Raw genomic sequence first — 25098 nt, 5'->3', positions numbered from 1 at the left:
GCTGGTCGGGCACGGCGGCTGCTCTCGCCCTTGGCTCTTGGAGCGGGACAGGCTTTGGCGGCCCTCGGCCTTGCCTTTGGAGCGGGACCGGGCGCGGCGGCCATGGCGCTGCGGGGCGGCGGGCGCTGGGCGCGCTTGGGCTCGGCCCTGCGCGGCCGCAGCTCGGGGCCAAGGGACGGCGGTGACACCCCGCAGCACCGCGACCTGCGGGCGGCCCTCAGAAAGGTACGGGGGGGACATTCGGGTAGCGGCGGGCCCGGGGGACACCCGTCCGTGCCACCCTGCGCGGGGAGAGAGAGCCAGGGCAAGGGCAGTGAGTGGCCCAGGACGGCCCGGGGTGTGCTTAGATAAGTAACCTGTCGCTGCCAGTGCCAGAAACGGAGCAGCGTGTCCCCTGGTCCCCTGCCTGTGACCCGCAGGGTGGCACAGCCCTTCCCGGCGTGTGCTGCCCCGGTCCAGCGGGGCGAGCCGTGCCGGCCGGCCCCGGATGCCGCCGGTCACTGAGCCAGCTCTAGACGGGAGTGATGGAAGGCTCCTGCGAAACTAGATCATAAGTCCAGAAGAAGGGAGGCACTTCTGGTAAGGTAATGTGCAAATTGAGTGTCAAATGGCAATCCGCAACTAACGGTAGTGCTGGTGAACTCTGTGCATTCCCATCAGCGAGGTCAGTGTCACCTGTAGAACACCGTGGTAGGATTAAGAGCACCTGCCAAAGCCAGAGAATCAGCCGCTGTGGCGGCAGGGAGCCCTGGTGTGGTGCACGCTGCGAGGCCGGGGCAGCAGTTTGTCAGAGACATCCACCTTTGAACTATGAACCAGTGAGAAAAGTGCAGAAGTTCAGTAACTGCTGCAATGAGTAAACAGCATTTTTGTGGCAACCACATAGGACCAAACAGTATGTGAGTTCAGAGGAAGGCGTTAGGAGTGTAAGGACTTGTCCCAGACTTGCAACCCTAACCCTTACCTGTAGGTAAGCTTGCAAGTTCTATCTGGTAGTGCAGTGCTCTGCTGTAGTTTTTTTAAGAACAGTATGCTCTGAATTGCCAGATATTGACTCTTTTTTATGTGGGTTTGGAGCTGTGCTGTTCTGTCTTTAATAGATGCTTTTAAAAATTACTTGAAGAATCTTATATTTCTATGGATAAATTTAACTTTTTCCCAATTTCACCTCTTCCCCAGTTCACTGTGGACAAAAGATAGTGGAGTTACCTCTAAGTCACGTGATGTTTACCTCAGGTTTGTGTTGCTTCAGGCATTAACTTTCACACTTCCAGTGTTAAAATATCCCAAAAGCAATTTAAATAATTGTGTTTTCTGTCACTGAGGCCTGTTTTCACTGACCTTTAGGACCTATGAGTTCATTTTCTGTGTTAAAAAAAAAGACGAAAGAAACCTGAGGAATAAGAGAAAGGGATCCATGACCAGTCAGTTTCTTAGTAAGTTAGTTTCATTAGTCTAAATTCCTGGGCCCTTTGCAAAGCAGAAATAAGATGCCAGAGAAAGAATCACTAGAAGAAGCTGGAAATGAATCCTCCTCTCTCACCTGGATTGAGAATGCAGGATTTTGTAGCTAATATCATCGTGTCAAATTTCTACTGATCCCATCTGGAAGGAGCCTTCATGTATCTGTGTATCTGCATATCTCTGCAGAGCTTTTTGCCCAATGACCTTGTTCCATGCACACCGCTCCCTATCACCTGCCCGGGCACTACAAGTGCATTGATGAAAAGTCAGTGTCCTGAAACACAGAGGACAAAGCCAGACATTGTGAAGACAATGATTGGGAAGATTTTAAAAGTCCTGATCTTTGTCATGGATAGGTTAAGGCACAAATTATATTGTATTTCAGGTGTTCACAGCTGTTTGTTTACTCAGAGATGAGATGAAGTGCAGGGGGAAGTAGCTCTACAGTGTCTGCTGGTGCAGTGTTTGCTGTTCTGCTGTGGGACACAATGTGGGTTTTTTTTATAAAAACTTTCCCCTCCCTTGTTTCTATGACCCCCACACCTGTTGAAGTGCTGCTAACAACATGCTCTACCTTGCTGGGTTCAGTGCCTGTAATTGCATCATGGGCTAAGAAGGAACGTAGTGGTATATGTATTGCATAAAACTTTGTGATGAATATATTGTAGAAGAAATCACAGCAGGCAACATAAACCTGATTTTTTTTCATTGTCCTCTATTTTTAAAATTATTTATGTAGCATTTATTTTAGATTTGATCTGATCATATAGGAAAAAAAGAAAAATCACTAGTTCATGTCAAATCCAGTCTGATGTTGTTCACCTAAAGCTTCTAGCAATCAGTATTTGTTCTGGTTTAAGTTAAACCTGTCCCTGATGACTTCAGGATAAACTAAAAAGTAAAGTCTTTGGGATACAAAGACCACTCAGGATCTGCACCACATTTTAAATATACCTGTTATGCAATCTGGGGCAGTTTTCCACTAGCTAAATCCTAATGCCACTATCAGAGAAATCTGAGAAATTAGCAATGCAATTCCACGAGTGAGAATTGTTATTTTTTTTGTCTCCATTTATTTTGTTTTTTAGTATATTAAGTTAACGTATTTTAAATTATCTATAATTTTCCAATTGTTCTGAGCAGGATGAGGAAGAGACTCTTATAATTCCAGGGGGCTGTTTTTAGCAAGGGTATTGAAATGACCCTGTGAGTGGTTTCCTTTACAACTTTATAGGTCACCACCCTTCCTCTTGGAAATCGAAAATGTGACTTTTCCTTAACTTGTTGGACAATGCTTGCAGTGTTCTGGTATCCCACGACTTGTTGCAATAATTAAATTATAGTATAACTGGTTTGAAGGAAAAAGGTTTAACCTACTCTGGATATGTATGCGTAACAATATTCCTATACATACAGGATGTATACACGCTATCCATTTTTGTTTTTCTCTGGCATTAGTGATATTGAGAAATTGGTAAATTTGATACATATTTTTCTGGAGTGCCATGTAATATGAATGACATTTCATTTTATGCCTAGTGGTGACTGGTTCTAGTTACACTGTGTAGTGTGTCTGTAGGATGAGGATTTCCCCCTTGACAATGAAACTCCACCGAAGGACATCTATACCTTATTTGCAGTCTTGGCTTTTATGTCATGAGTTTCTGTTTATTCATATATGTATTTTTACAAGAATTAATGTCCTTTCATATTAGTGCATGAATGATCCAAATTAAATATTAACATTTACTTTAGCTTTCTGGTAAAATTACTGTAAATTCTCTGTCAAAATAATATGGCTGTTTTTGGCCACCTGCAAAATACTGAACGGTGACCACTATTACCACTGGAGCACCTTGGATGGAGTTGGTTTATTTATCTTTGTAACAAATTATAAACCCCTGTCACAGAACAGCAAAGTAATAAGTTGCTGGTATTACAAATAAATCAGTTAAAAGTTAGTGTCTCACTGAGTTGGGGGGGAGAAAATAGACAATTGAATCTGAAAAATACTGGCACCTGTAATTTTAAAACCTAATTTATCATGTACCTGAGGTAAAAGTTTCAGGAAGAAAACAGGAAAATGTGACATTGATAAGGCTCACAGAGTCTGTACTGAGTGCCCTTCTGTCCCTTCTGTCTAAGGGAAGCAAATGTATTCCCAGATTCTGGGGTATTTGAAATAGCCTTTGTCATCTTGTGACTGATAGAAAGATCATACAAACATTTAGAGGCCAATTGTCTTGCTGGTGCCAAGAATTTTGGTGTCAATTTAACAGAGAGGAAGTCTGTATAATTGAATTTTGTTGTTATTGGAAGAGGTAGCTGGGATATACCACTGTAATAAGAGGGACCATCCAGTACATCCACAAGTGCCCTACCAAGAGTTGCTTTTAAATCAGTGTAGAGGAGTAAGAGGGAAAAAAAAAAGAGCTTCAACATATTCAAGCAAGATCTGTAAAAAGCTTTTTCTAATAGTTGGACAAATGTTAGTTAATGTACGAATGCTTCATTGTGTAGCAAAAATGCAGTAAAGACAATTTTGTAAGCAATGCTCCTATTTGTTACTTGGTGTCAGAGTATTGCATACATCTGAGATTGCAGTTGTTGTGTCCAAACACTGGATTTTTTTCCTACCCCCTATTAATGTTAGAACAGATTTCCACTGCATTGAGTTAGACTTTGTGTGCCTAAGGGATATTTTTGTGCCTCAGGTCTAGTTGTTATATTGCTTTATCATTGCCACATCTGATTAGATTAGGCAATTCTTCCAACAACTAAAGTTTTGTCTTAATAAGCAGTTTATGACCGAGCAAACATCTGGGCTTAAACAGGTTTTGCTATGACAGTTCAGATGTAATGGTGTGAGCCATAGTGAGAAAACTTTTGTTCCTACAGGGAGGTAATCCAGAGCCAGGAGGACCCAAATCCCAGCATCCCAGCATCTGGTAGACATTACACTGTACCTCAACTCAGTATCTGTGTGTTGAAAAGTATGAGTTGCAGGAGCAAAAAAACCCATCACTAGCTCAGTTTTGTACAGCTTTCACAACTTGATACAAGTAGCCTGGATACTGTATTTGTGTAGCATATTTGTATAGTATATCATAGTATACTATACTATACGAGTAGCCAGAGCTCCCAGTCATCCAAAAGGCTTGTCCAACCAACATCAGTGCCTAGACTGGTCTTTCATTTTCTTAGTATGATGATGATGGTGATGATGATGATGTATGCCCTCTCCTTCTTCAATGGGGCTCCCGGACGTGCCAGCTCCCAGATCTGTGCCAACAAATACGCACAGGGTGGAGGGCAGTGCATGCTTCTGCACTCCTGGCAGACCTGTAGGATTTTAAGCTTTCAGTAAGTGTTGGCAAAAACTTTGTGGTTGATTCAGGGTTTGGATTTTCTGGTTTCCTGAAGTAAAATCTGTAGCCAGATGTATGGGATCAAAAGATAATCCATATTCGATTTTTTGAACCAGTTTATGCTTTATGTATTAGGTATGCTGCAAGGAACTGTGTTACAGAGAAAGGGAAGAAACACAATGATTAAAACAGAAGTATGTCCAGTTACTGCCAAGTGAATAGACCAGGCAAAATTACAGAATAAAGTGCATGCTTTTTTCCATGAAAAAATTAGATTTTATAAAATCAGATGAGGACAGGTATATTGTATTATACAATGAGAAGCTGCCAACTTCTATGTTATAGAGGTTTTCATTCCACTATTTTTTTTTTCCTCTGAGAAATGGAAAACTTAATTTAGTAACAGTTTGTTCCTGTATCTGCTGACCACTGCAGTCTTTGGTACCCAGTGCTGTAGCAGATTTCATGATTACTTTGTTGCCTGTGGCACAACTTTATTGAAGGTACAAAAGAATTGTGGTGCTCTAATTAAACAGTTTTAAATACAGCTTTCCGTTTCAGACTTATATTTTTCAGCTATTAGGAAAAATTTCTGTTTTTTTTCCCCCTTATATAAGACTAGTGAATATTGGTTTAAAATCCACTGGAAGCATCTCTGGAAACTCAGCTCTGGCCACAGCTATGTGCAATGGCAGTGGAGAAACCCAGATGTGAGCCAGGCCTGTTCACCCTCACTTTGCAGCAATGAACAAAGAAGTAGAAGTATCCTAAAGATACCAGAAGCACTAGATGATGTGTTATCTGCCCCTTTGAACTGGCTTTATAGTGCTAAGCTGGAATTACTTTTTTCCTGAATGTCTCAAGCTCATGTAACACCCATAGTGAAAGGGAAAAGGGGAAACGATCAGAAATATCTGTGTATTTACAAGTAAATGTGCACAGATGCACAGAGTAGATTGAGGAGGGGTTATTTGTAACCTGACGTAGTTGATATGTCTTTTTGTTTGTTTTGTCAAGTACTTAGTACATTTACAAACAAAATAAAAGATCAGCAATGCAGTCCATGGAAAAGGAGCATGGTGAGACTAAGTGTCTGCCATGGAGACCACGCTCAGCCAGGTACTTCAGTGTGGTCCTAACTTTATCTTTCTGTAATCCCACCAAAGCAAGGGGACTGGCAATGTGTTTAAATGGGGCAGGTGGAACCATTATTTTGTTTTCTGTTAAAGGTTTTTTAGGTAGGGAATTAAAAAAAAAAAAAAAAAAGCTTAAAAAGCTCAAGTCAAAATTACTTCATTTTTGTTCTTTATTTTAATTGTCTGCATATTCTGCTTCTAGGACTTTTTTTCCTGCCACATGTTTTTCACAGGGTCATGAAACAGATGTCTGCTCTTAAATTGAACTTTTTCAGTCAACCCCATATCATTGTGGAAAACACTTTCTTGGCTTGTTTTCCAGCAACAGTCCAATGATAGCTCAGAGTACAGAAGTTTCTGTATCATCACTGAGGCCTAGTCCCAAATCCCATACTGCAGTAGGACAAATTCTTCATTGACAACTCTTGTAGACAGTCATTTGCCCAGGTGGTCACATCATATGTTTGGCTGGGTAGTCAAGTATGAATATAGAATGAGGTGCAGAGTGTATCCAAATGCCAAATCTTCTCCATTGTGGGCAAGAGGGAGACCTGCCTTCCTTCTGTAAAGGGGAGAAGTGTTTTGGCAGCATCTAGGACATTTGCTACCTTGGCAGGACCCCTTGCATAGCAGTGAGTCATATTTTACATAGATCTCCTAGGTAAGTCGTAACTAATAATAATGTATGTTTTATAAGAGAAGAATTGAGGGCTATCCCCCTTTCTTCAGTTAGTATTAAAAATGCCCAAATCAACACAACAGCAACAAAAAACCAAAACCAACCAAAAAACCCAACCAAACAAACTAAACAAAAAACAAACAAAAAACCCCAAAGAAAACAATCACCAGAAAACGGTCCTGCAAAACTTCCTGGAGACCTTTGCCCAGTGGTGGTGATACATCCTGAAAGAGGAAGCAGTAGGCTGCAACTTTGCTCTCTAGGTCATGGTAGAATTCAGACAAGCTCATAATACTGGATTTTGGTGGCCAGAAGAAAGTGCACTAAATAACTTCATATGAGCAGACAGGGTTAGTGCTGCAGGGAGCATTTTCTGGCTGCTGTGTGGTTAAATCACATTTGTTTAATGTGTTTTTTTTTTAACTTGTGGTTTTTTAAGTCACATACTGCCTCTATTTCTGCACCCTATGTCATCAGAGACTGAACGATTGGCTCTCCTGCTGGGGCACTGCCTGTGTCAGGTCCGGGCTTGCCACTACCATGTGGGGTGACTCAGGCACTCAGGCAGCTCCTGACTTCTGCTAGGGTCTCCTAGCATGTGTCATGGGGACTGGAAGCACAGAAGTTTGTTGCTTATTTATTTACTTTTTACATTAAAGATCCTATTAATTGCATCATCTTCAGTTATTATATTAATAGAGCTAAGTTTGATTACTGTAACTTGATTTAAAGGGGAAAAAAATGCTGCTCCTAACATAATATTGTACAGTTATGTCATGGAATCATAGAATGGTTTGGGTTGGAAGGGACCTTAAAGATCATCTATTTCCAACCTCCTGCCATGGGCAGTGATGCCAGCCACTAGATTATGTTGCTCAGGCCCCCATCTAACCTGGCCTTGAACATTTCCAGGGATGGATCATCCACAACCTTTGTAGGCAGCCTGCTACAGTGCTTCATCATCCTCTGAGTAAAGAATTTCTTCCTAACATCTAATCTAATTCTGCCCCCTCAGAATCCATTTAATCTTAATATGAAATAGCTTTTGCTTGGACATTTTCTCTTGCTTTTCTAGTAAGTTAGTCTAATCTCCACTGAGATATAACTCAGCTTTAGTAAAAGTTTGTGTAATTTTTTTAAGAATTCAGTGTATTATTTTCAAGATTCATCATTTTGTTAATAGTGTGCTGAAATATACTACCACTGTACAGTATTATAAGCTGTGGATATAAGAGGTATTGTGTGTAGAAGTGGTATGGCCTTTAATTTCTGGTTTGAACTGCATGATGGAAGGTAAACTTGCTGGTGAATAATGAAAAGAAATTTAATTGATGTAAAGAACATCTGTACATGCTCTCAGTACCCAAATTAATTCAATTACAGTTTCTACTGCTGTAGAATGCATTTATTTTAGAATGCAGAGAGAATTAAATGGCAATTGCTAATGTTTCTCAGTACCTGTAGGTACAATATCAGCACAGAATATTGAGCATTATGTGAAGGAAAACCCCCAACTGTGAATTTTTGTTACTTTTCTCATTTAAATAGTACAATAAATTCCAATAGAATATAGTCAAAACATGCAACTCTTTGGCAATCATTTGGAGGGATATTTTAATTGATTTGTTTTAAAGAGAAACTAGAATAATCTACTTTTTAAAAATTTGTATTTCCGTGTCTGTCCCCTCTATAACCCTGCCATTGCATTTCCCCATTCCTGGGCAGGAAGCTGCAGGTGCTGTTTTCACGAAATTTTGTCAAAACTATTTTTAATGAAAACACTTTTATTTTTCTTACCATCATTCAACAAAAAACGAGTTTGTTGGCTCTATCAGTTTCCGACTGGGCAAATATCCACCAGTGTTTTTCAAGATAATTCACAGCTGATACCAGCCCTGAGGCCATTCTTTGGGAGGCTCCCCAGAGAGTAGCCTGAATTCTCGTGGGGATGCAGGCTAAACTAAGGCTGCCTCCAGAACCTAGTCCTTTCGGTTTGCATCATCACTGTTCAGATGAAGCAGCCTGAGAAACACACCAGTCCCACACATGAGACTTACTGTACCCTCGCTGTCAGGAAAATAACAGAGTTTCTGTTGTGATTTACTGGAAATTTATCAGCAGGTGGGAAAGTTATATGGCTCCTAAATCATCTTTACATCCCAAATGCCATTGAGATTTGACTAGCTAGACCAGGTGGAAGGATTTCCTTTGTGGCTGGGAATATCTGTCAGATAGCATCAGTAGTATGCAGTGCTAAATATTTCTACTGATAGAAGTTTGACATATTGTTATAGTTGGTATCCTAGTGATGCAAGTTTAGATGCTGACACCCATGATTTCCATGGGATGATAAAGCATATATAAATCAGCAGAACAGTTGCTGCATGCTGCCTAAAGCTCACTTCTCTATATTCTCCAAACACTGCATGTATACATTATGGTTTAAGTTAAGGTGCCTAATTTTCGCAGTTCAAGTGCGAAATATTTCTCTGAGGGTACAAATGTGAGGAAGTTGTTAAAGCCAAGGAAAGGGACAAATCTAGTGGTTAGGAGTACAGCACTGTTTGACCCATCTTCAGCAATGTTTTAAGCACATGTTTAGTAATTACTTGTGTTCCTTCACTCATTGCTGACTTGACCTTTTGAAAATACTTCTCCCTGTTTCCGTTTGTCTTTTCTAGGAAGGGATGATAATGTCCAATAATCAGTGCTGAAGAATCAACCAGCTGAGCAGTACTGCAATTCTCCAGCAATATGGCTTGTGTTTGTATGTGTTAGTACAAGGCACACCTTATAATCATAAGGGTGCCCCTGAACCCCTTATGATTATAAAATAACGTGTGACTTTTTGAAGAAGTTTGTGACTGAAGTGTAAAAACTTCTGGCAGGACCTGTTTAATTCTTTGTAAAAATACAGTCCAATCGCGTTCAGCAGCTAAGAAAAAACTGTGGCTATTGGCATCTGGACTGTGCTAATTATCTTTTTTTGAGTTTAGGGGCATAAACCATTTGTGGTTTGTGCAGTGAGGTTATCTCTGGTTTTTTTTGTTGTGTCATGCAAAACAGATCTTCTTTTACTCAGCATGGCAAACTTTACCTGGTAATAATTCAGCTTTGTTAAATGATTTGAGTTTTCCTCAAAGGCACAGGAGCAAGCAGGTTATAATCTGAAGAAATCATGCCTCAGTCATTTTTCTGACTTTGTTTAACTTCAAAGGTAGCTTTGTATGAAGGCTGTGAAACGCTTGGCCCCGCACCAGCCATAACAAACATAAAGTTGTTAGTACATTTACTTCATATTTTTGCCAAGATCCATCAAAACACTGGGAAAACTTTATGTGTTTCATAACCTCTTTCAGGCATTTCCCTGGACATTACCTGATGAGTATTGTCAGATGTTACTACAGTCAAAAAGGTATTTCACCACCTGCAACTCAACATTGAGGGTCAGCATCTTAGGATCTGAGCATCTAGAATATTGCAATATAGAAGTGAAAGGTGAGCTCTCCTAGATAGGGCTCTGGTATTTTGTTACTATTGAATCATGAGGCCTACGTTAATCAATATAAGAGAGGAAGAGAGATGAGAGAATTGAAAAAGTGATTTTTCTGTTATGAGCAATGAAGTATGCTTATTTCTGTGGCCAGCTGGAAGGCAGAAACCAGCCATATATGGGCTGGAGTTCTCCAAAGAATGTTCAATAAATAGATAGTTTGGAAGAAAGTTCCTCAGGGTCTCAAGAACACAGCAGTTCGGGAGGGAGAGGATTCTATTTCCAGCTCAAGAAATAGTTAGCACCACAGGGCTTGTTTATTTAGTGTGGAGAGAAGACTAAGATGAGTAAGTTCTTGAAAAAGTAAATTCTTCATGAAACAGTGTAGCAGTAAAATCATGGTTACAGGTTAAAAACATTAGCTTTTTATTGGCAACTGGTGTTTGTTTTGGTAGGGTTTGTTTCCATTTGGCCCCCCTTGTGCTGGCTGACACAGGTGCATGGTAGACTTGGCCACATGGTAGAAGCAGCCTGTGCCAACTCCTGGTTTGGCTGGTGGATGTAGGAGAGGCGGTCAGGATACATCTGACTCCTTTTGAGAGCTGTTGAAACTGCATCTACCTCACACTGGCTGGTAGGCAGCAAAAATGCACCCGCCCATTTTGCTTCCTGCCCATGGGCAAGGAAATGTGGAATTTTGTGGAGTGAAACGTCTGACCCCTGTGCTCTTAAACCTGAAAGTGTTACTGAATGTAGGGGCTGTGTCCCAGATGTGTTTTGCTCGCAACAGCTGGATGAGAAGACAGCAGCCTGAATAGAGCAAGAACAATAGCCAGGCAGTGTGGGACATTGACTTTTAGTAGGTGTGCAGCAGTAGAATAGTCAAGAGTTGCCCAGGGACTAGACTTGGGAATATTACAAATTCTGGAAGGAGACTATATTTTTCCAGTATTTGTTCTGTCAGACTGTAGGAAAGTCTAAACACAGACTGAACATAACTGCCCTGAACAGCATTGACTTCCTTGGGAGCATTTCAGGTAAAGGGAGAGGAAATGAAGTCTCTCCCACTTGCCTGTCTTGGTACTGTGTGTGGTCATTGTGAACAACTCATCAACCTTTTTTGGCAACATTCCTTTGAGGATAATCCAGATTTCCCTTCCTGTCACTTTCTAGGATCTGTACCCAAAAAGGTAACAAATGGTGAGGGGAAACTACCATTTTCATAGGACTTGGACAGGCTTAAACCATCCCTGGTGGCTTACTGTTTTAGTAGTTGTAATTGCTAAAAGAATTATTAATATATGCTTCATTAAGACTTTTGTAATAATTGTGGATGGGTGGAGAATAAGGATATCCAACAGGAAATAAGAAAATTATTGGGCTTTCAAAATTTTTCCTGTACCTTTCTCTTTTCTTCCTAGATTACAATTTTTAGGAAAAATTAATCAAACTTGTTTGTGTACAAATGTTTGTGTTATTAACATCTAAAATTTATTTTTCAAATCTAGATTATCGATAAGGAGATTAATCCCTTTGTGGACAAGTGGGAAGAAGAAGGACAGTTCCCAGCACATAAAGTGTTTAAAACCCTGGGACAGGCTGGATTCCTTGGTGTGGATAAGCCAACAGGTAAGAGAGTGTATAACTCCCGAGTATTGATGCTGATGGTGATAGACTAAATACATTATCTGAATTTCCTCTTGACCCAGATCAAAACATGGGTTGGAATTTATGCAAAGTTTACTTTTATTCCTCAGTCGCATATGTGCTGGTTACCAGCTCTGCAAATACAGAAAATAACATTGCTGAATGCTCAAGTTGTTATTCTCAAAACGTAAAAATGTTAAAACTTATTTTAAAGTCAGTGAAATGGACATCATTTCAATTTTCAACATAAAATCTGTATAATAACTTTTCTTCTGGATCTGGACACATATGGAATAATCTAAATTTTCATTGATGAAACCACAGTTTGAAGACATTGAAAGTGTTTTAAGATTTGGCCTATACACTTCCTGAACTTGCAACCTGTACATCACTGTAATGTATTCTGTCTCACTGCTCAAAGAATGAGGTTAGTGTGGGTTTTAGGCCATTATGCCCTAGACTGTCTTTAAAATGCACTATTCCAGCTCACAATAGCCTGAACAGAACAGCCTAACATACAATAATGACAGAGCAAGTTTCATGTGTACGTATATCTATATATATAGATATATGTAGATATATATAGGTGATGCAAAAAGTCAGGAAGTCCAGAGGAATAAGAAGTATTTCTGCTCTTCAGATTACAATACATATTCCACTAGTTTTTTTGTTTACATGCAATATATATGTATACTTGTTTTCTTCTTGAATGCTACTGTTACATGTTCATGTCAAAATTCCCTCTTCTTTTCCCCCCGTTTTCTTATTCATGGTCAAAAAGTCTAAAACAAAGGCAGGTTTACACAAGCAAACTTTTAGCAACTGGGGTGAATTCAGAGCAGCCCGAAGGGACAATGTATGAACAGGTAACTCTAGATAATTGCCTATATGGAGCAAGTCACACAACCTTAGGTATGCCACACCACATCATTATGTTGCTAAGGGATAGGGTTCTGTGGAACAAATTATACCTTTCTACCACCTACTTTCAGAGGAAATTTTTCCTCTTGAAATAAACTTTCATATTCTTACACATTACAATGTGGAAGGTTTTTCCCTAGTTGTTCAGCTGTTGGAGCTCAGAGAACTGTTTAGCTATGATTGTCTGACAAATCCAATTAGGTCTGAGCTGGTATTTCTTTACAGAAATGCTGACAGTTTGAGATTATACTTCAGATCTATTTAAAGGACAAATAGGATTATTGGGGGAGGGAGAAAACCATCTCTGCCTTCTGCTATAATTGTTTCATAGGCAGATTTGAATTGCATCTCAGTGTGTCTCCTTCACACTGCTAAAATTCATGTTGGTTGTAATAGTGGTGCATTATATTGCTGGCAGATTGCAATCCTGTCTTGTTATATTCATCTTGGAACATGCAGGGACTTCAGCTGGGGTAAGGAACCTCATTGCTGAGCGTGCTGCACATAAAACATTGTAGAGATGGGAACTTTGCATAATGCTCACCAAATAGGTAGGACAAGAAATAACTGGAGTTACATCTAGTGAAGAAGGGACTTGTGGAGGTAAAGTTGGGCACAGAAAGTTGCATGTACTGACTATACTTGTCATACCCATATTTAAGACGGTTTTAACTTTGGCCTTGATGCTTGTTTCTAGCTGTTAATCTAATTTATTTGGCCTCTGCAGCTGCATTTTATAAAAGATATAAAAAAAGGATAAAATTCTCAGAAACCTGTGGTCCATCTCAATTCATCTTCCAGAGCAAGGTATTGGTGGGTACAGAAAATGCACCAACCCCTTGGAAGATGCTGTCTTTGCAGCATTCAGTTGTGCAACAGAATGTCACCAGATCCAGCTTTGCTGGTGTAATGACATCAGGTAGAACCTGAAAGTCCTGAAACTTTCTCATGATGGTAAGTGAAACAGTCAGGTGTGGGACTGTTTCAGGTGTGGCACAATCTCAACAGCATGACTTAGGCAAAGCCTGAAATTCTTTCTCTTTTACGCTTCTACAAATTACTTATACTTGATGTGTGATTAGCAGGTACTGGTAGTAGTATTAAAATAAAATTAAGAGATATGCCTTTTATGCTCTGCTCAGATGCTTCTGTTATTTAAGTGTTGTGTGCAGAGGAAGAGAGGTCTTAAGAGATTTGTGGAAGCCAAGAGCAGCTGGGAGTTTTTGAGGGATGTTGTGGGAGGTCTGGAGAAGAGAGCTTAAACTGATTTGGGGAGAACAATTGCAATATAGAGCAGTGTGAGTAACAGCCTGCCCTACTTTCTCTTTTCAGCACAAACCAAATTATAATTATCATATTGCATCTCTTCAAATCCAGATCATAAAATATTCTCTTTAAAGAGCACATTTTTTTTAGTTAACTCACTTCAGTAGCAGCTGCAATTATGAAATACAAATTTTTCTGAATTCATTTTTCAAGATCATTCTCTCAAGTATGGAAGTTTTTTTTTCCTGCAGAATTAATTTTGAAGATTTTTGGTTGGGCAGAAAAGGGTCACAAACTTGTTTTGCTTAGATAGAAGGAAACATCTGTTGGATTTCAGATTTGTTGAAAGTGGACTTTTTCCTGTGTAAACACCATTCCCTTTATGAACAATGAGCTGCTTTTGAGCAGGTTTTTAAAAGAATGTGCCTTACATGTGTCCCTTATCATTGGAAACTTTCTCCATGTGGAGAACTGATTTGGGGCACTATTTTTATTGCAAAGGTTCCATCAACTCCCACTGTAGTCAGTTGTGGGCTACAAATTTAACAGAGTTTTCCTATATATTTTTCACAGTTGTTTATGCTTCTAGTGAATATTGGCTGTGGTTCAGGATGTTAGTTGGAGGGGTTGTGTAAACACTGTGGGCAAGGCCCAAACATGCACCCATAATTGGAGAATTCTTAAGATGGTAAGCAGATTTAATTTATTACACTGTCTGGTCCATTCTCTACCAGAGAAAGTGTCTTCTTGTTGAACCATTTGTCTGCTCTGTTATTTTTTACATGACTCAAAAATAGTGCATATGCTGGTTTTCCTTAGGAAAAAGTCTGTGTTCTGTTATATAGGGAGATTCTTCCTGTTAGTAAAATACAATCAGAAAAGTGAAATCATTTATGCATAGAAAGTGTCTTTTTACTCTATTACAGAATCACTCAGTCCAGCCTGAAGTATTTCGTTTGAGGGGAAAAAAACCAGCATCTCTATGTACTTACTGTTCTTCATTTATATTTACTGAGTACTTATCCGTAAATTATAAAATTCTGGATTATGGAGGTACTGACAATCCCAAAAGTAAGGGCTGAAAATACTAGCGTATGCAGCAACAATATTTTAAGTTGTCTTGGTTGTTGGCCATTGTCTGCTTTTCTAAGGGAAGTGGGCAAGACATATTCTTTCAATTATTTAGTGTGCACATTAAACATGAGATGAGATATTGGAGTAAAAGCTGAAAAGCTCTATGTGGTCATTTGTGATCTTATGGTTTATGAATCAAAGCCTTGGCTGTTGCTAAATTTTAGGATGTGTTGCCAAATACACAGGCTCAAGATGTACTGTTCTGTGCCTGTGTAGGCCAATGCAGATGATTAAAAGTTGATTTTATCAGCTGATGCGTAAGTACAGGAATCCCATAAAGGATGGGGGAGGAAGATCTGTAAGAGGGCGGTGTCTGCTCTCCTGCATACTCACATAGCATCACTGTGAAACATGAGTGTTAACGATGCCCACTCTGGGTATTTCATTAGTGTTTTCACTGGCAGTACTATAGGAATATTTAGAAGAATGCATTAGCAGCTAGAAATAATTATGACAGATTTGTCCAAATAATAACCTTCATTCATTCCTGTCAAACACACTTAGCAGTGAACTTAGAAAATAGGTTCTTAAATATATCAGGAAAGTCAGGAAACTGTGGTAAGTCTTGTACATGGATGGGAAAGTATAATTCTGCACTACATATCTCATTCCCTACTGCTGGGATATATTACTTGGAGAAAGTAATAAGCACCATGTTCTTGTCATTTGAGACAGATAAGCATCTGATGAAACAAATGTTTCAAATGACTGATTGTACTGCAATTGGAAAATGATGCAATATCTTTCCTTAAGAAAGCCTGTCTAAGTGTCTGTGTGTGAATGTGGGAATATAGATCTAGACTACCCTCTAAGGTTAATTTTGTTTTCTTCACATGTGTACATTTCTCTGGTATAGTGGGACCTTATGAGAATCACTTGGAAAGAATATGTGAGGTTATTTTTTTTCCCCTTTCCATAATACTAAGCCTTTTTATTATATGGAATGAGCAAAGGAAGGATCTGGGAGGAGCAGTGAATTCTGTCACTAGAAAGGGATTTAGTAGTTCAGGTGAAACAGTGATTGTATTTAATAGAGTAACTGACAGTTTTTCTGGTACATCTGTGGATAAAAGCGAAAAGGGATATATTTGTCAGAAGTGAATTCATTTGCCCCAAACCATTTCTGTATGGCTACAATGGACTGGCTCCAATGCTTGTGCTTGGTTTAGATTTAAGCATAGTCAGCTGAACTAATTGCTTATCTCTTTTTCACTTACAAAGGAGTGCAATAGTAGTTCATAAATAATAGTTGCTCTCCAAAAGTTTGTGAGAGAAGCCATGTTTTCAGACAGCAATGAAGCAGTAAATCAGCACTCTGAAATGTTTATCAGCTATCATGTATACCTGTTTTGCAATCAAGAAATAACTTTGATAGGCTTCTGAAAAACCAAGAGATCAAATAAGTCACTGCTTTATTTGAATCAGTTTGATGACAAAATTAGTGATGGGTGGTAGGAGTTTGGAGACCTTGATCAGATAAGTATAAGAAATTTCAGGTGCTTATCTGACCTTGTTAATTTGGTGGATTGCATTGAAATCTCAGGAAAACAGGTTTTTGTAAGTGCACATATAAGTTCACGTGTGGTTAAGACTTTTTTTCCCCTCCTCTGCTGTTGTGAAATGCTGACAATTCAAGTCCCATCTAGCATCTTGCAAGTGCAGGATGAAATTCAATTGAAAATAGTAGGGAGGGGACAGTTTGCTGCATTTCACAGATCATCAGATATTTCTGATCAGACAAGGAAATGAGAACTTGAATTCATCTTTGTATTTTTTCTCAGCTGTGCACATGACTTGGAAATGGGAGTGCTTCATTCTTCATGGCTGGTTGGGAAGTGCAGCAGTACCTCTGGGAATAGCTTGTTCAGCTACCAACAGCAGTTTTGTAGAAACACCCAGCAGAGAACAGACTTACTGAAGGACAGCCAGTCTCTGTGGAAGAGATAATCTTCCTTTAAAGGTTTTGTTGATAGAGGGATCAGATTAGTTCCTGGGATTCTGTTTTTGTACTTGAGATAAGGCAAATCCTCACAGTTCTGACTTGTAATGCACAACACAGCAGTACCTCGTGGTTCAGGTATGCTTATACCAGTACCTCAGGGGCAGACTTAGGAGTTTCTGAAATCTGGTACTTGTACCACTGGCAGTTACAGATTACGTCAAAATGATATTGAGAAAGAAATTTAAAATGCCTCTTTCTTGGAGGAAGTGAGAAGTATTTAACTGGAAGCAAATGCTCCCCTATGTATGTGCAATGAAATCCTTGAGCTCTTGACGCACCATTCTCTCACGTCATACCTGCCATGCCAAATTCCCTTCTGCGTATCACAGGCTTTGCACAAACTGTCAGACCTCTATAGTGTCTTGAAGCTGACTGGGAGCACTTAGACTACATTTGTAGAGAAGAGGTAGTTACAAGCAGCTGTTCTGTTCCTGTTCTGTACCTGTTCTGCTCTGGGTTGTGCAGGAGAGTCTGTCCTCTCTTGTACTTGACGTTCCCTCAGTTTTGTAGGAAATTGTTCAGTTTGGGGATTTTTCACAGAGGTAAATCTGCTAAAAATCTGATGGTCTTGATTTTATAATTGTGAATAAGAGAGGAATGCACACTAAAGAGAGCAGGTGAATATATTAAAGAAATATGAAATCATATAACACCTGAAAAGAATATAGGAATTGAGACCTTATTTGATAAGACATACTGTTTGGGAAGTTTGCACTAGAAGAATAATGTTTATTCTTTACTTTTGTGGATCGAATGGCAAGACTGCCTCTTGATAAAGCCTGGCCAATGAATTAGCTTATACTAAAATAAAATTGGTATTACAAGTCTCTCTAATTTACACATAGCTGTCTTTTCCCATCAAGATTCTTGACATCCTGTCATATGCCTGGATGGCATAATCAAAAATCTTTCTGAAAGGTATGAGTGCACCTACTACTCTTTGAGACATGTCAGTACACTGAGTGTTGTGAGCATGGGAAAATTATCTTTGTGAAGTGTAGGCCTAATTCTGTTTTACCCACTCATTTTTGCATTATGAACTGCTGGAAGTGAAGGTTGATTTCTGTCATGGGGCTGAAATGGGGAAAAATATTGTGAAACAGTCATTCTGAGGATGACATAGAAAATCTCTAAAAAGATGTTGACTTGTCAACACTTGCAGATCCCATGGGTCAATAACCAAATTAAAAACTTTGAATGATATCTGGCTTGAAGAGAGGATTAACAAGATTGCAGTAAAAGTGTGTTGTTCCTAGTTAAGTGTTTCTATCCCCAGCATTTGAGCATGATAAGAAGCTAGTGTCCAGGTTGTGCAAACCTGAACATGTTTAGCTGAATAAGAAGAAATGAACGAGGAAAAACTAGACAAGAAAGGTGTTTAGTTTTAGTTCTCCTATTCTGTTCTAACATTTTTAATCCCTAGTGACCCAGTTCATGCAAAATCATAAGCATCATTAATAATCTAATCCCTGGAGATTAGATTAGCATCTGAGAGGAAGTTCAGAGGTTCCCATAACAGTAAAGTGCCTTCTCATGCAGCTGAAAAACAGGTCATGTACCTGCTCATGGCAACGGGTTTGGAACGAGGTGACCTTTATGGTCCGTTCCAACCCAAACTATTCTATGATTCTGTTTTATCCCAGAAAAGAGGACAGGCAAAGGCATGGACCCAGTATTTGTGAGTCTGCATGTGACAGGCGACTTGTTTATAGGATAAGTAGTGCACGCAACACTAAACAGATTCATATGCTACACAGTAATAAAAAGGTGTAAAGGAGGGATAGTAATATAAGGAATTTAGTTCCTTCAGGCTTAATACTTAAATAGGGTTAGAGCTGGCCATTTATAGACTGGAACAAGTGAGTTTGGAGGTAGAGATGAAGAGAACTGAAATGTAGTTTTAATCATGCTGCATTGTGGGGAATAGGTATCATCATTTAACAACAAACCCGGAAGTTATCTGTAACTTATTATTTGATATGGGTCTTACATTTATGCTGCTTTTAGACCTACTTTGATTTCATTGTTTACTCTCATGTAATACTGATATGCACATCAGAGACTGCATGGTATCTTATACTAAGTGAAGTAGGAAGTGAGAAGATGGGTTTTATTGCAAAATACTTTTAAAGTCTATTAAATTGGTCTGAGAAATATTTGGAGTCTACACTCTTTTTTGTTGGTACAATCACGTTGAAAGTCTTTCATAGCTTCATCTGAATAATGAAGCTATAATATATGCATTATCTGAATAATGTACTGTATAGTAGATTTGGTATCAGTCCAAAAAATCATCTGTGTACCCTCAGTTTGTCAGTTGATTAGTAAAAACATGTGAATTGTTTTTGAAGTGAAGGTTACTTTGGAGACAGGAGTGAAGAATGCTTTAAAACTTCGAAACTTCTTCCTTTGATGGGACAATCTCACCAGTGCAAGACAACTGCTTGGCTCATTTGTGGCAAGGCAAATAGGTATTTGGCACCATCATAACTTGAATTGTGCTATTTACTGTGTGCTTTGAAACCTCTGAGGATTATGAAAATTCTCTGATTATGAAAATTCAGATTCCCTGAACCAGAAGCTTAGGTGTGTGCAACTGCTCTTTCCAGAATGCAATATGTACCCCATATGGAAAAGTAATATTCTGTCCTGCATAGTACTTTATAGTGATAAGCCTTATTGTATATACATCATAAATTTTTACATATATTGCAGTAAATTCTGCAATAAATATATATATATTTATAGAGAGATGGAAGGATTTTTTGATGGTTTTTGTTCTTTTAAATCATTAAATCTTAGAATGCCAGTTGGAAGGAATGTCAAGGATCATCTGTTCACATATTTCTTGGCAAAAGCATGGGCTGGATAAGATGGCCCAGCACGTTGTTTATTTAAATTGTCAAAAGTGTCCAACATTGGGGAACTCACCACTCCTCTGGGGAGATTATTCTAATAGCTGATGGTCTCATTGTGAAAACTTCTCCTTTTGTGTCTAATCAAAATCTCCCCAGGAGTACCTGGTACTCATTATCCCTTGTCTTTTCCCTGTGATTTCTTGTGAAAAGAGAGTCTCCATATTTGATCATTTTTGTGGCTTTTCTCTGAACCTTCTCCAGCCTGTCTAAATCTGTTTTGTGTAGCAGGAACCAAAACTGAACATAATATTCCAGGCATGGCTTGACAAGCACTGACTAGAGTGGGAAAATGACTTCATTATCTCTGCTGGTGTTGCCCTTGTTGATGCAGCCCAGCATCCTGTTGACTTTCTTTGCTGCAGTTCACTCATACTGAGCCTGTTGTCCACTAGGACCCCCAGGTCTCTTTCCACAGAGCCGTTCCTCAGCCAGGTAAATCCTAGTCCTGCTTAGATAAGGTGTTTTCTCTGCAGACTATCATCAACATGCTGGAAGGTCAGTGTAGTAGTCTTAATGGGTTTTGTTTTTCTGATCTTTTGTTTTTCTGATGTTTTAAAAGAATGGTGCAGAGAGCATCTTCTAAGTGGAAACACAGACAGCATTCAGGGGAAACTGGATCGATCTCCACAGGGAATGGGTGAACAGTGCAATGTAAAATGAAGGACGGGAAAATATCAGAACCATAAGGCTCTGTGGAACAATATCAGTCTTTGAGGGCAGAAGGTGCACTGAGCAGGGCTGGTGAATTGGATGTGCTAGGCAGTTTGTGGCAGTCTTGTCTCTGCAGTGTGGTGCCAGTGAAATTTGAGCAGCTGGTTTAGTTATTTTGCAGCTGAGCTTGTTGACAGAAACATTGGGAGGAGATATATCGGAAGCTTATTAGGGCAGATGTTGCGGAGCAGATATGGGGTTTGGGAGAAAATGGGGACGAAGCTGCAAGATAGGGTAGAGATTTTTTAACATTTTTATTCCAGGTATGTTTGGGTTTGTGCTGTCACTTGAAAGACATGATCACCTGGAGAAAACACAGCTTCACCCTGTTTGCAGAGAGGAAATTTAAACATATGAAAAGTGTGTGTCAGTAAAAAAAAAAAAAAAAGTGAAAAAGAAGCTGAAGTAAAATTTTATTTTCTTAAAATTATTTTCCTTCAGTTCGCTCAAGAAACCCTTTAAATATCTTAACCTTTTAGGGTCTTTTTCAGTAATATAAAGAGGTTGGAGCCTTTTTCAAATGCAGAGATTCGTTAAAAGGTATCTGTTTGAGTAGTGAAGTGTAGATCAATTGTGAAAAACAGAGCAATAAGGAAAGTGTTCTTCCGATCACCACAATTGTACATACATTGAAATTTAATATATTTTTTCAGTTTTACAGAGTAAGTTTTGAAGTCAGACTTCAGTGTCAGGGGTTTTTTCTTGTGTGTGTTTTTTTTCTTTGTTTTGTTTCTCAAGCAGAGGCATGGGAGGCCGTTTGTGATGAACAAAGCACTTCTTACAGGACAGTGGTATTTCCTGAAGAACATCCCTGTTTGTTCTCTTTGTGCCTTTCCTGGGTGGCCTAGAAGAGCTGGTTTCTCCGTCATCTCTATTGCAATTGCTGTTGTTTCCCGTAAGACCACAAACCCGCTCTGTGGTCTTGTCTGCTCTGGGAGATCTCTTCAGTGTTGGGTAGCAGGAGTCAGGAACATGGGACAGCTCTGAAGAAGGGCAGGGACTTTTTGTGTAGGACCTTTGAAACACCATGACCTGTGCACGTGCACTTTCCTTGAGCCTGTGAGATGGGCAGAAAATGTGTACTTGCTCAGAACTTCAACCATTCACAAATCAGCTTGGCTTGTACAGCCGAATAGGGAAACAAAGAGGGAATTAATGGAGATTTTCCTTGAATGAGTATCACAGGGGTGCATATTTGAGCTTTTCATGGCATCATTAAATGGTTTAAAATTCTCTGAAGGTGACATTAGTCAACATTTATTCTGTTTCCTATACTGTGTGTCAGAGGAAATGAATGAGACTGTTGTGCTCACCCTTGCTTTTTTGTTCAAGAATGGGGGTCTCTCAGCAGAGTGGAAGGTCAGTGATTAATAAACCTGCTGAAAGGAATTATTTTTTTCCTTTTTTTTACATTATGTATAACCTGTGAAACTCATTCTGCAGAAATCACAAGGAGCAAAGTTTAATAGGAATCTAGAAGCTATTACATAAAGGTATAGATGGTGGCACCATCCACAGTTACATCAGGGAGAGTAATTGTATTTCTGATCATCAGCTACTCACTTAGTAAATGAATACACCATTTCACAGCATCTTCTACTCTGTGGCCTCTATTGGCTCACTAATTCCCCACTGAATAGCACTTACTCTGTGTGCTGGGGCCTAAGCCTGGCAAAAACAACCACAATATATATTTCAATTTTTACAGAATCCTTTCCCAGCCCAAGAAAGGAAGCCTTTAATTAGAATTATAGAATCTTTAAGTTTGGAAAAGATCTCTAGGATCATCGAGTACAACCCTTAACCCAGCACTGTAAAGCTAATTTTTGCACTTCCCTCCTTCTTTGTATGTTGAAATGGTTATGATCCCATTTTTTACAGATCATTACTACCCATATTTATTTTCTAAATCTTGCCAGTTGTTTTCAGGCACCTCTGTTTACTTGTGTTTCTCACCGAGCCTCTCATCTCCTTCTTGCTTTTTTCCCCTCTTAAGAAGATTCAGATAGGCCCTTGTGTAACTGCTCTAAGAGCTGCTGTTTGCTACTTCTTCTATTTCAACTTACCTTGGAAGGACTGAGGGTAATAAAAATATTTTGTGAAAAACTAATGAAAACCTGGGCATAAGGGGGGAGGGGAAATAATCTTTTATAGTCAGATATTGTTGATATTCCTGAAGAAGTTAAGATCCTGAAGACTGAGAATATTGAGGCCTTTTTAATCATCTGCTTGCTGTGGATTTATTCTTCAAAGCCAGTGTAATTTAAGAGAAATTTAGACAAATAGATTTTGCATTGTAGGGAAAGCTTATTAAAGATTAAATTGCATGGTTTTCGCCTCAAGCTAGTAACATGCTGTGCTTCCTTTACCTGGTCTTTTGTTTGTTTTTGCTCAATAACCTTTTCGGAGTTATGTTTTGGAAGATAAATAGATTATCTTACTCCTTCGACATTCTTTTAGGTTTTGCTTTCCAAGTTTCTCTCCTCATAGCAGAGCAGTTCAGGCTAAATCCTGGTATTATGGAAGTTCATGTTTACAAAACAAACCAAAAAGCCTCTGAAACCATCTTACTAGCTTTTTGGGCTTTGTTTGTTTGGTGTTTTTTAGGTAGAGTACTGAGGTATTTCCCCCCCCCCCCCTTTTTTCCTAAGAGAAGTAGTATGGGAGCAATTTGCTCTTCTGTAGCTGGTGTAAAGTAGCTGTTAGTTGAGCTTGTCATTTGCAGCAAGTCAGGAAATTCTTTCCAGTGTGTGTCCAGATGCTTCCTGTGCACAAGGCTGGTGTCATACTTGGCACGTGATTAAAAAAAAAAGAAAAAAAAATCTTGAGACTGCTTTTTATTTTGCTTTTAGCCATGTCCTTTGGCACCATGGAGGGAAGACAGTCTGTCTTGCTGTTTGGACAGTGACACTGTACTTGGGGTTGTTTGGAAGAATGAAAAAGAACCACGTAAAATTTAATTTTTTTTTCCCCCTTTAAAAGCCTTCCTTGTCTTTCTTCTCCATGTCACCTGTATGCTGTCTTCCTTGGAGTAATAGACTAATTCATATTCTACACGTCAGGTTCTACATTGCTAAAAAGGTAGTTATGGCAGCTGATAGTTGTAGCAATGCTGCATTTCAGATGTGGGGGGGGATTTCAGCTGATCACGATAAATGCTCTGGCCTCTTTGTATTATTCTCTTTACATGCCTCTGCATGGGAGAAGTTGTGTAAACCATATGTCTTGGTTGTGCTTGTAAAACCTGTGGCCTGGTGGACCTATAAAGGAAATGGTTATTCATTTGCTACCTTTGGACAGGCCTCTCTTGGACTTCCAGGCACCACACTAAAGAGATGCCCAGATAAACCAGATTCTCTCAAGAATAAAAGCAGTTTCCTATATTTTCGCCTTATGTCCCTACAACACAGTGTTGGGAATCCCATCCTCTGTCTCTGTACAGGCTGTAACTGGATGTCATCAGGTCCCATATCCCATAGGAGGATGTGGAAAGAGGAGAATGCAAGAGGAAACAAATACCAGGAGGAAAATTCTTTACAGAGGAATCATTTCAACAGGAAATGTTCTGCTCCTTCCGGCAGAACTTTGTAACTTTTCAAGAAACAAATTTCATTTTATACCAGTTTTGCATTTACTTCCTGCTACTCTGGTTTCTTCTGTCATAGAAGAGATGTGTGTTTTGATCTTTCCAAACTTTATGTATTCATCAACTTTGAGTCAGCAGCAGATCTTTAATGTACATGAAAGGTGTTAGGGGTTCTCCTGGGTAGTATGTTTAAAACCAAAGGAACCCTAAATTTTGGAGGGGCCCACTGAATATGTTTCTGCAGACTGATCATACAAGAACTGACCTGTCCTATAGAATCACAGCTTTGTGTAATCCCTAAGCACCTCCTGGGATTTCAGAGTTGCACCTGTCTGAGATGGATCAGAATCTGGCTGTTGCACAGATTCTATGGTGCTGCCTGCTAAACTAGGGAAGGGAGGGAAAACACCAGTTTTCTCTTAGGAAAGAGGTAAAAAAGTGGAACAAAATGAATTGGACTTTCTCAAAGGGTATTTTTTGAGCAGTTTAGCTATGTGTCTGAAACATAAAACATGTAAATATGGAGGATTATGAACATCTTCCACTTCTGATCTGGCTGAAGCTCTAATTGCCCCCAGGTTTCAGGCAAAGGACTTTGAAACAATCTAAGATTCCAAAGCTAAAATGATGAGATTATTACATAGGAGATTTTTACTACTGCAGCAACTATTATCTAGACCTATAGCTTAGTGTGGTTTCTGCAAGGAAAAGTGTGAACCAAAGTGGAGAGGGAGGATGTAGGGGGAGACACATGCTGTGTTGTACCTTGTGCC

At 39.4% G+C, this 25098-nt stretch overlaps 1 protein-coding gene across 2 annotated transcripts in view; it reads left to right on the top strand.

Annotated features, from left to right (window-relative positions):
* Nucleotides 1–25098, top strand: part of LOC127477632 (probable acyl-CoA dehydrogenase 6) — a 76300-nt gene continuing 51202 nt past the window's right edge. For both annotated transcript variants that reach the window (XR_007906993.1, XM_051802187.1), the window contains exons 1-2: nt 1–225; nt 11649–11769. Coding sequence is in view for 1 of the 2 variants with exons in the window: in XM_051802187.1 (XP_051658147.1) it covers nt 103–225; nt 11649–11769 (244 nt within the window). In the remaining variant the exon portion in view is untranslated. The remainder of the gene's footprint in view (nt 226–11648; nt 11770–25098) is intronic.

This window comes from Manacus candei, unplaced genomic scaffold (genome assembly GCF_025592945.1).
Source record: "Manacus candei isolate 608988 ecotype Guabito, Panama unplaced genomic scaffold, ASM2559294v1 h1tg000056l, whole genome shotgun sequence".
In the NCBI taxonomy this organism is placed as follows: domain Eukaryota; kingdom Metazoa; phylum Chordata; class Aves; order Passeriformes; family Pipridae; genus Manacus; species Manacus candei.
Note: the sequence above shows the minus strand (reverse complement) of the source record. Positions and strands in the feature narration are given on the sequence as shown.